We start from the raw sequence: 12336 nt of genomic DNA, 5'->3' as shown, positions 1-12336 counted from the left end.
TCCGTCAGACAATAGAGACATTTTATGCATGCGGCAGCTTTAAGGGAAACTTAATCTCTGAATAGAGCAAACTGGTGGACAATTAACTGAAACAGAAACATGCTCTTAAACGAACACAATGACATCTAACACAAATCCTAGCAGGTTTTTCTACACCTATAAAACAGGTTACAGAGCCACACAGAACACAAGACGTGGGCGTGTGAGACTACTGCACAAAATCACAGCAGTTCAACAGATGCTCAAGAGTTGGGATCGTCTCAGAGCAAGAGAAAACAGAACGGGAAAGAGGAAAACCAGGAGGTTAGTTGATCAAAGCTCTCTGCTTGTGCCAGGAGAGGAGATCGGGTTCAGTGGCACACTCACCATCTTGGTTTTGACCAGTTTTTCTATAGCACTGACAAGCTCGGTAGCACTGGGGACGTCAGCCGAGCTCTGCCTCGAAGCCAGCAGCACGGACGACTATATGACAGCAGGTGAGGAGGAGAGAGGAAAGAACACACACACACACACACACACACACACACACACACACGAGCAGATCAGAGCAGATAGAGCTCAGGTGCTGGGTTAGCCCAGGAGAAGAAGAGAAGCAAAGGCCATGCCAAGAACATGCCAGACATTTCACCTCCAAATCAAAAGAAAAATTATTAATAATAATAGCTAAAAAAAAAAGAAAAGAAAAACAACTAAAAAACAACAACACCTGTACAATTTGTTATATTTATGACACAATATGTGATGCATAATACTCATGACCATATTTGTTGTATACACTACTATTCAAAGGTGTCTCTATAAGAAGTCTCTTGTCGATCTTATTGTGTAAAACAAATTTATTCTGAAATATTCCAGGTTAAAAATACTGTTTTCTATTTGAATATATTACAAAATTTCTTTCTGTAATGGCACATGTGTCAGAGTCACATGATCCTTCAGAAACCACGCGTCGCTGCTCAAGAAGCATTTCTGATCATTATCAATGTTGAAAACAGCTGTGCTGCTTGATATTCTTGAGGAAACGGTGACACATTGTTTAGAATTCTTTGATGAACAGAAAGTTAGAATAGAATATAAATAATAGCATTGATTTGAAATTGAAAAAGTTATTTACTGTCAGTTTTGATCAGTTCAATATACGGCTAAAAAAAATAATACTGTGAGAATGGGGATTTAAAAAAAAAAAGCATGAAAATGACAACAGATTAACTATAATTTTGTTGGGAAATGTGCTTAATTGTCATTAATTGTCTTTAATTTCTTATTTCTTAGATTTTACTTTTGATTTTAAAGTGAAATAAGGTCATGTTCTTTTCAAGATTCACCCCATCAGACGGCACTGGGTTGTAAACACATTACTAGTGCAATCCCAAGGCACAGCGTATAACAGAGCCAGAGCTGAGTGCAACAGTAAAAGTGTCACAAATACAGAATTTAAGCTTCATTGCAACAACAGGGTGGATTTGTGGTTAGTTGAATGTGAGACAAGGAACCTCCACCCGAGAGCAGTTACTGGCGATGTTAACATCAGGGAGGAAAAACAGAGTTAGTAAAGCCACTGTGTGTGTGTGTGTGTGTGTGAGGGAGGCAGGTGCAGATACTTATGAACACTTGATGAGTGACACACTTAGTATTTAATAAATCTCTCTTCACATTAATCACCCTGTGACATGACTCTCGTCACGCTGTGTGTGTGTGTACCTTCTCTTCCTGAGCAGACGGGTCTTTGATGATCTCCATTGGTGGAGGCAGGGGAGTGTGGGACTCGTCCTCAGGCTCTTCCTCTCCTCCGCTGTGCATCCCTGATGAAGATTTGGAGAGTTTTCCTTCTACTTTACGCACTCTCTGGAAACACAAGAGCAAGTCGATCAGCAAATTCACAATGCGTGTTACAACCGTGTCATAGCAGTTCTCATAAACACCCCTGTGACTACAGAACAGATCAACCTCTAGTGTAAAAGAAGTGCACTTTATTATATTGAACATGCACTTCCAGTGTACTTCGAATCTTAAAAAGTATATTTAAAAAAAAATGACTTGCAGGTTATTTATTATTAATAGAATAAGGCCACTTTATAAGTGTGCTTAAAGAGAGTATATGCAACCATGACCATGTTTTTAACAAATATTAGTACACTTCTAAAAATTGCACTTTGAAATAATGCCAAATCAAATGTTTAAAGTACATTTTAAATCGGTCCTGGAGGGCCAGTGTCCAGAAGAGCTGAACAGAGGGTTATTGCATTTACATGCCGCGTGAAATCGGGGTAAGAGGCAAAAAACAACCAGTTGTGACTGGTTTATGCTTACGTTTATGACCTTAATGCGATAAAAGACAACGGGTTACCGTGTTTACATGAACAATTGCATTTTCGGCTTATTAAGCATAATCGGCTTAAGAACGTGCATGTAAATGCTCTCACTGATAATTATGTTGCTTTGTATATTGAACATTGGTGTCTTTAATGTTATTACTAAACCATAATGACTCAAAGCAACACATTAGAGTGATATTATCACACTTATGTCTAACAAACACCTTAACCTTTGATAAAACAGTATCACACAGCCTTAAGTGGTTCACTGCTTTATTATTTGGCTTCTAGAGCAGCATTTTGAATGCTCAGAATTTATTGGTGAAGAATTTGCTCTGAAAGACAGCAGACGTGGTTAATAAGGGCCATTGTGGAGGGGTTCACATACCCTGCTTCTGAAATACAGAGGCTCTTTTGTACCAGCACATTATATGGTGCACAGCTTTAAAAAGTCAGGCTAATCATCAGCCTCAGATCTGAACGGCTGCTGCCGGGGCCATAGCAGCCCTTTAATACACCATTAATACAGCCGACAGAACAAGAGGCCTCCTTTTCTCTCTACGTCCATAATTGCGTAAAAATAAAACAAATAGTGGCGTGGTTATAAAAGACTCTGACGTAAAAACTGCTGTCCACCATCACCACATGTTGCTACACCAAAGTAAAATATCCACAACAAACATTATTTTTGGGAATCCTTATGTCAAAGTGAAAATATTCTTTAAATAAACAAATGATGGCAATTTAGTTCAGTCTGTCCTGCTACCGAAAGACTGGACTGGATTTATGTTTGAAAAATTATTATTATTATTAGCTCTTTATACAACACAGATTGTGTCGAAGCAGTCTTATAGTGTTAAACAGGAAAAATGTGTGCTGATAATGCAAGAGGACAATAGAAAACACTCAGTCTGTGCAGTCAAGTCAACAATATTGCCAGTGTCCCCAACTAAGCAAGCCAAAGCCTACAAAATTCAAAACCCCATGTTATTGATTAACTGTATGTGTTCTGCTAAAATGACTAATGAAATGGTGTGAAAATCTGAGAAAAACAGTTGAGATGAACAGTTGAGATGTACCTTTTTGAACATAAAAATGTTTTGTTACTGAATTGTCATGAAAAACACATATGCAAAACAACGAAATGGCCAAAAATTCGGGTCTGTCTGTGTGAGAACTGCAGAACAAAAACAGTAAAAATATTGTATTGCAGAGAGAGCAACCACCATTGTGGTTTGGTGGTCATATAGCGTAGTAATAATGCAAGTTGTCTCTCAATGTAGTATGAAAACGATTAACATTCCAGTAAGTGGAAAGAAATGTACAATACCTCCTCCAGAGTGTCATCTTGTTGCTCAGGCGGTCCCAGATCAATGCTCTTACGTCCATCACGTTTCTGCTTCTGTTTGCTAGGGATCTTCTTGATGTTGCTTCCGTGACTGAGGCGCCGGACCGGGCTGGTCAACCATTTCTTCAGTGTATTCCCAGAGCGCTTGGGTCCAGGGGAGCTGCTCTGCAGGGAGTTCAGGGATGCCTGCGGCTGCAATGTGGACACGGACTCTGTCTTTCCTTCTGGGCTGCTAATCGTATAGTTTTCTGTTGGACAAAGAACATAGAGAACGATGAATGAGAGTGAAGTTCATGATGAAGGTGATAATCAATCATAAAATATTTTCTTTTACAAAAAATTCTAGTTAAAATTCAAATTAAGTTATGATTAGATTTATATATTAAATGTATAATATTAAATTTCTGCATCATTGATATTACCAAATGTTATTGTGAAAATACTAGTTGGGGAAAATAGGATACTCAAATACTCCAGAAAAACAGGCAGTCCCACACCAAACTCACACCTCTGGTTGACACAATGGTTGGGATAGTTAAACAAACAGAACTATTTTTTGAAAGCACCAAATAGCCACAGTGTTTATGCTTTTCTGGGAGCATACAGACTATGGACAACATCTGTGACATGTTGTTAATGACCATATTTCACAGACTCACCCCTCAGATTGTTACAAAGAAAACAAACAGAAAATATACTTACAATAATGAACTTACAATGGAAGTCTATTAAAGCACTTACATTTTTAAATACATTTTGTAGTAAATATTACTTGAGTTATAAAGTTTGAATGAATTTAATTAACCCTAAACTAGTGATATATTGGTTTCCTCACATTCCCAGTCAAAATCACCTGAACACGATGTTTTCAATCAGCTCTATTCTTTCCTGTCACATAAAGTTTTGCTCAAGTTTGCTTTAGTCAGGCATCAAGAGGACATTCAATAGAGATCAGTCCGGAAGCTCAGTAGTAGGCAAGACCTATGGGATTATTTTCCCGCCAAATGTATTGCAGTCACAGATCAAATAATAATGCACATAAATAAAATATTTAAAAACACGTGTAAAATAATAACGCAATTACAATATTTAAAATAACAAACAGCGCAGTCATGGATTATACAAATCTGAAACATGAATTCAACATTTTCCAAATCGCAAACAAAATCAGGTTTCCTGCTCATATGTTATTTTTTTGTGTGCTTGTGGTCTTTCCCCCTTTGCTCTTGTTTCCATGTTCTGCGCTTGCGTTTCTAAAAGTTGCAGTTTGAGTTTCATGTAAATCAGGGCAGGCTTCAGCATCACCATTGGCCGCAAGTTCTAGATTGACAGCTGCGCCTCTAGCCAATCAGTCCAAGAGGGTGTTGACGTCACTCCAATGCGACTCGTGGCTGCTGTGGCAGGTGTGTGAAGATGGATAACCAGCGTCAGCAGACAAATCCCAGATGATCTCAGGTAATAAGTCATAAATATTTTGTTAGTATGTAGTTACTATGTAGTCAGAGTAGGCCGATATCTAGCCTGTTAACACGTGTCTTGTTAGTTTGGTTTATTTACCAATACTTTATATTTTAGGCAGTTGGGCTGCACAATAAATCACACGCGATATTTAATTTATCTTGTCAGTAAAGCTGGTTGTGTAATCAGCGGTAAATCTCCATCACCTGCACGCTTTCACAAGGAGCAGCATTAGTGTTTGACTTGAAGCAGCTGCACAGAATGATCACTGTAGGACATCAAAGTACCGCGAGAGAGCAATAAGAGAGCATACGGATCCAATGCATTCGGATTGCTCGTGCGGGACTTTGATGTCATACAGTGATCATTCTCATGTCATACGGTGATTGAGATTTACGTTTGATTACACAACCAGCTTTACTGACAAGATGCGCATTAAATATCACACAAAGGGAATGTTTCTGTCACCCACTAACAAAATATTTAAGACCAATTACCTGAGATTGTCCGGGATTTGCCTGCTGACGCTGGTTATCCATCTTCACACTAGAGACTGACATTGATTGTAAACAAAATCACTATCACGGGATTGGGACGGGACTGGAAAATTTTTTTGGTGGGACCTGGAATCGTAATAACACTTTGATCCCCAACTTTCTACACAAATATAGCCTACCTTTTAAAAAAATAAAGTATAAACTGTAGGTTTATATTTTAATTTTGGACTCAATTGTACTCGCCCTGTGTCTTTATGCTCTCCTCCTGTTTGCTCTGGTGTGGTAGGTAAAGGACAGATCGGTAATGGCTGGTCTATGTGGTACAGTAGCCTACATCGGGCAGTACATCCAGAAGTCCACCTATCATTCATAGACCTCAAATACAGCTTTTCATCCAAAAGACATATGTAGTAATAACTTCATATGGCCGCTCAATCTAATGTTGACCTACAGAAATGTGCGCTATTGAAATGTGTGTGGACACTGAACAGCAGGACAGATGGAGGCAGCAGTGCTCTCACTTGCTCTTAAAATGTGAACTTGAGCGAGAAATTCCATCTATGAAAAATAAATCTAAAGAGAGTGCCACTCTCAGAGTGCAATGTCTATGCTCAAATGAAAAATAAAAATAGAAAACGTGTGTGAAATGCACAATGAGCATTAAGATTGCTTTCAGTTCAATAATAATAATAAAAAAAAAAACTAACAAAAAAATTATTTAACTAAAGTGGGCATGCTGTATTTTTTCACTGTAACTGAAAGATTCCGTCTGAAAGAAATAAATAAAATATAAAACAACATGGGAGAGGGAGAGATCGTGAGTCATTCCGGGAAATAGGACGGGAATTTCTCCCGTTTTTTTTTTTTCGTGGGATTGGGACGGGATAATTTTTTTGCGGGAGGGGGACGGGAGAGATTTGAAAATTCACTCCCGTGACATCATCACCCTCTACTTCACACACACACACACACCTGCCACAGCAACCACGAGTCGCATTGGAGTGACATCAACTCCCCATTGGACTGATTGGCTAGAGGCACAGCTGTCAATCTAGAACTTGCGGCCAATGGTGACGCTGAAGCCTCCCCTGATTTACATGAAACTCAAACTGCAACTTTTAGAAACGCAAGCGCAGAACGTGGAAACAAAAGCAAAGGGGAAAAAACCACAAGCACACAAAAAAAATTACATATGAGCAGGAAACCTTTTTGTTATTTAAAAAAAACTGCATTTGTTTTTCGGTTTTGTGTGTTATTATTTTACACGTGTTTTTAAATATTTGATCTTTGCTTGTTATTTTTCGCTCTGTGACTGCAAAACATTTGGCGGGAAAATAATCCCATAAAGACCCATTTTCAGATGATCAATCCTCAATCTCAAACCTTTTGACCCCAGAAAACGAAATCCTCCACTGTATCATCTTGAGCCTTGGTCCCTTGATCATCCTGTCTGGGTTTATTCTGAGAACAACTGGCTGGATGTACATTATCCCTTACTTCACTTCACACGGGGGTGCCTCAGGGTTCGGTGTTTGGCCCCCTTTTAATCTAATTACAATTAGTTATATATTAAATTGGTCATATGATGTTGCTAAAAATAACATTATTTTGTGTGTTTGGTTTAATAAAATGGATTTATGTGGTTTAAGGTAAAAAAATAAAAAAAATAAAAAATAAAAATAAAAAACATTTTCCACATACTGTACATTATTGTTTCTCCTCTATGCCCCACCTTTCTGAAACACTTTGATTTTTACAAAGCTCATCGGTCTGAAAAGCAAGGTATTTTCTGATTGTCCAGCTATCCAGTGCTTTGTGATTGGCCGAATACCTAAAGCGTGTGGTGGAAATGTAACAACCCTGGCCATACTGTGATGCTGTCTCCCGGCACAGAAACAACGAGCACTATTCTACACTGCTCAAAACTTGCCTTTTAATCATCAGTGGCAAATCCTTTACATATGTAAACGATGACTTGACTGAGTCAAAACGACCGCCATTGTAGACTACTCCCAGGATCAGGAAGCAGTCCTCCATAATATGCATTGCACACATCTAAATATTTGGGTTGAACTGTTTTGGAACAGTGTTGTAAATACAACTTAACCACTGATCTCTAGTCGTGTCCTCGCTTTCACTTTCGCTTTCACAATGAAACACAGCATGGTGGCAGCAACAATACTACAGCGAGAATCAAAGTTATGCCTTCTTTATTTGCAAGAACATTTGGGCAGCGTTATGTAAAACTTACCACACAGTGATGTAGACATGGGGGCGTGTTTAAATGAGGCATTTTATTAGGGCGAGGACCAATCTTAACTATTATCAAGAATATACCTTTGGATTTGAGACTTTAGTCTTTGCAACTTTAGGGAACTTAACTATTTATGAACAGATTGTAACACTTCAAAGAGAAAGGGAAACTTTATGAAATATGAAATCGCATCATATGACCCCTTTAATCAACTGTAATGCAACATTTAATTCTAGAGATGCATAATATGGTATATTACGCATAATATAATTGCTTATATCAGCAGGTTTTAAAATTCCCGGTATCCATAGATAACAAATAGGAGACAAAACTGTGCAGATATATAATATTGCTCATCATATATATAAAATTACTGTGGTAATAAGCCAAATTTCCAATGTCGTGGATTCCTAATTCTAATCATGCACTATTTAACATGTTAACATTTCAAACAATAATTGGCATTATATCTCACTGAAGCATCACTGAAAACTTTCCATGTATTTTTTTTCTCTCTTGCTGATTCATGATAAGATCAACAAGTCTCATATATTGCATTTGTCTTTGGATTATGTCACATTTTACAATTTGCAATTCCTTTTGAATAATGTCCGGAATATCATTCCATACTCATAACCACAAGAAGAACTTGTTCCAAACGCCCATGTGTGGATGACATCTGTGCATTTAGTACGCTCTTTAATGGCTGACTCATTAGAGGAACTGACCTTTTGAGAGTTGACCGTAAAACTTGTGACTGAAATATAAGTGAATCTCTACAACAACAGATGCCCCAACGGAGCATCGATCTGTCAGAGTCCTAAAACAGAACCACCAGGCTAGACTGAACACGTGCGAGCCATTCACGAGAACCAGCCATCACGAGAGTGTGTGTTCATCTGCTGCTTGTTGGAGTGCATCCCGTCAAGTGCTGTTGAGCTTTTTGAAGAGCGAACCTGCGTAATACACAGACCGACTGACGACAAACGCGGAGTCTTGTGAGTGTGTGATTATGTGTGGAGCAAAGAGAGGCTTTAATGAGAACAGTCATTAAGCACTGCCCTTTACACACACACACACACACACACACTTCTCCTGCTGCTGCATCAGTAACCGAGAGACAGACAGAGTTCTTTGTTCTTTTAAGTGGTCACATCACATTTCCACAGAAAGCAGCATCTGGATCATATGACTACTTTTACTACAAAGAAAAACCAACTAACAGATATCAGAGTCCTGCTCATGGAAAGCTCCTGCAAGGATTGTTATAGAACTGAACATGTATAAATAAATATGCCACAATTCTGAATAAAACTGACCATGGCTAGTAAATTAGATTGTGTCGAAAGTCCGTTACTCTTCATTTGGCTAGTAACTTTATTAGGAACTGCAACATTGCATGGTTTAAGTTACAAGTACGTCTGAAACCTCATAGATGAAAGTGATGTGAACAGTGTGAACATAAATGCTCTTTTTTCTTCTACAACTTAATTTAGAAAAATATATGAAATTTTGCTCACATTAAGGCACCAAAACTAAAATATGAGGAACATGATTTGGTAAAAAATGCAGTTTCATTGATAGACAAGAATGACTCAAATAGGTATACAATGCTGCAAATAAATGATCTTAATATTACTAAAATGCATGTTTAGGTTTATATATATATATATATATATATATATATATATATATATATATATATATATATATATATATATATATATAATTTTGTTTCATAATAATAATAATAAATAATTATAATAATAATTTCATGGTCTGTAAATTTAAGTCACTGAAGCTGTGAAGCATAAATAGTCCTTTTGCAGACCGTTTTCCATTCCCAGTTTTCGTTAAAAATATCAGTTTGACTTTTACAGAAGTGACTGGTATTTTAAAAAAAAGAAAAAAAAAGAAAGAAAACTCAGTGCTAAAGACAGAACACTCTAATTGACTCTCTACTTTCACCAATTGTGACATCACTTCCTTCATGTTCTGTTCTGTTTTTCTACTCATAGGTACTTCACTGGCCTATTGCAACTCAATCCCGCAGATCTGTGCAGTAAAAATACCATGCATGGCTTCATTTGAGGAGTACTGTGGCATGGCAACTCCCCTGAAATCCTCAAAGAGAGAAAACGCCCCCAAAAGTCTCCGAGTCAGAGTTCTCAGCGCCGTTGTGAAAGAGTGACTGATACTCCCACATCTTACCCCTGATACTTCCCACAGAGAGACTGAAAAAAATTATGTCATGGTTATTAATTTGAGAAAGTGAAACAAAATCGAATAAACAAGCTATCATTTAGAAGCATTTGTACCACAAATTACACACAACAGTTTGATTACTGTCTCCTAACTCAACTTAACTTGCATATATAGCTATAAGAAATGACAATTCATTTCAGCTTTTAGGTTTCACTTTAGATTCAAGGCCTTCATATCTGAGAAATATTTACAATCCATTCATAAATTCCTCCTTCTTCCACATGACTTCCTAACACACAGAGGTGCGTCGGAGAGAACGGTGTAGTCTCCACTGAAGCAGGCAGATGTGTCCTCATCATCTGTTGAGTCTCTGCACTTGACTGAAACCCAGGCATGTTTAAAGTGTGTGTCATTTTTCCAGATACTTCACACTAGATTCGGTTGTGAAACACACAGGCAGTCCAGACGGACAGCATTCATTTATAGGTGAGGAGTTTCACATGCCTTAACCTGACAACACCTCTTGCCTCACGACACATTTCTACTGACTGTACATTACAGTATTACTTACTCTTAATGTTCCCAGCGCTCAGGAGGAAGAACAACAGGACAATAATTGCTATGTTCCCACATGATCTCTCTCCTGAAGCCGTCTTCAAAGAGCCACTAAGGCTCTTTCGATGAAAAGAGGATTTTAACTAATTTGCTCTTCAAAAACTGCAGGAGTCATGCACAACACTACTGTACCAATTAACAGTTAAGTCAGTTAATCAACACTAAACACAATACATAGAGTATCATCAATTATAGCAAGGGGGGAATTTATAATAATTCAGTGACCCACATCTTGTATAACAGTATCCATAAGTGTACATCAAAGTAACTATACAAGAAGTCAGACATTAGTCAACAACAACAACAACAACACTTTACTGATGTTTAATATCTAATCATCTTAATCAAATTAGCTAGTTGATGAGGCAACCTTTTTCATTTAGTTAACCTTGAAGTACTGTAGTAAACAAATAAAACAAATAGATAAATAAACAATACACATTAAATAATATAATACAAATTTAAACAAATTACTAAAACTTGTTATTTAAGTATAGGGACCGTTTATCACTAATAACTAGTTGCTTATTAGCATGCCTATTATTAACATACTGGCTGTTTATTAGTACATATAAAGCATTTATTCTGCATGACCATATTCTACATTCCTAATCATACACAAAACCTACCTTACTAACTATTAATAAACTGCTAATTAGGAGTAGTTAATAACAAGAATTGGACCTTGAAATAAATACCAATGTGACCAAAATATCTAATTCAGAATTTTTACAAAAACTATAATAGTACATTAGTGATAAAAATCCCAGTGATGCACACTTGGATACTGCAAGTGACACAGTGCCTGACAAACTAATCTTCTCTTCATGTTAAACTCCATGAGGTGTAGTCTACTACAGGCTTCTTGTTTGGGACACGTTCTGCTTGATTCTTGCATTTCCTCACACTGCTTTGTCTTATGTAATACCACAAATCATGCAAAGAATCCAGCCTGTGCACACTGGGCACATTTCTACATGTCACATAGTATATACAGTGACGATTAGATGTCTACATTTAGAGTCTGTAAACTACTATTAAATTACATAAGTCTGGATGCCAACGCAAGCAGCTGGATCGGTCAGTACAGTTATGGTGCAGGACACAGGACGAGAAGGACATCAGCCCTCAGAAGCTGCACACGTATGGAGGGCCATTTACATTAAACAAACACTGGCTCCGTCTAGTCAACGGTTTGAGTTGAGAACTATTTGCATGTCCCAGGACATACTTTTTAAGGTGGGATCCTTCTCTAAGACACATTTGATGGGCACTCCTTTTGGCCGTGACAAGATGTTTAGTAAAACAGATTACAAGTGCACAAAGAGTGAAGAATAAATTAGTCTGGTAATAAGTAATAAGTACACTGCATTAATGCATTCATGCCATGTCATAATTACCATAATTACCAGATGACAACCTGTTTGTTTCACTCAAAGCGGTTGACGACCTCAGACCCAGAAATATGCATTACTATGTCAACACTAGTAATGCCAAAATGAATGTGAAATTTGAGTAAGACACAAAACCACAACACAGCAGGTAACAGCTTCATAAGCAATTCAGTTTGAGTTTGATTGACAGCTGTTTAACTCGGTGTAATCCAGGCTGTCCAGACATGTCACACCTGTGTATTCATGTGTG

At 37.6% G+C, this 12336-nt stretch overlaps 1 protein-coding gene across 3 annotated transcripts in view; it reads right to left on the bottom strand.

Moving 5' to 3' along the window:
- Positions 1-12336, bottom strand: part of kalrna (kalirin RhoGEF kinase a) — a 197368-nt gene that overhangs the window by 19360 nt on the left and 165672 nt on the right. For 2 of the 3 annotated variants that reach the window (XM_026218614.1, XM_026218612.1), the window contains exons 35-37: positions 3646-3911; positions 1702-1845; positions 367-462 (exon numbers count right to left, since the gene is read on the bottom strand). In XM_026218614.1, the coding sequence (XP_026074399.1) occupies positions 367-462; positions 1702-1845; positions 3646-3911 (506 nt within the window). The remainder of the gene's footprint in view (positions 1-366; positions 463-1701; positions 1846-3645; positions 3912-12336) is intronic. The other variant, XM_026218613.1, reaches the window with a different exon arrangement.

Source organism: Carassius auratus, chromosome 34, assembly GCF_003368295.1.
Source record: "Carassius auratus strain Wakin chromosome 34, ASM336829v1, whole genome shotgun sequence".
NCBI classification, from domain to species: Eukaryota; Metazoa; Chordata; class Actinopteri; order Cypriniformes; family Cyprinidae; genus Carassius; species Carassius auratus.
The sequence above is the reverse complement of the archived record's forward strand: the minus strand, read 5'-3'. Positions and strand labels throughout refer to the sequence as shown.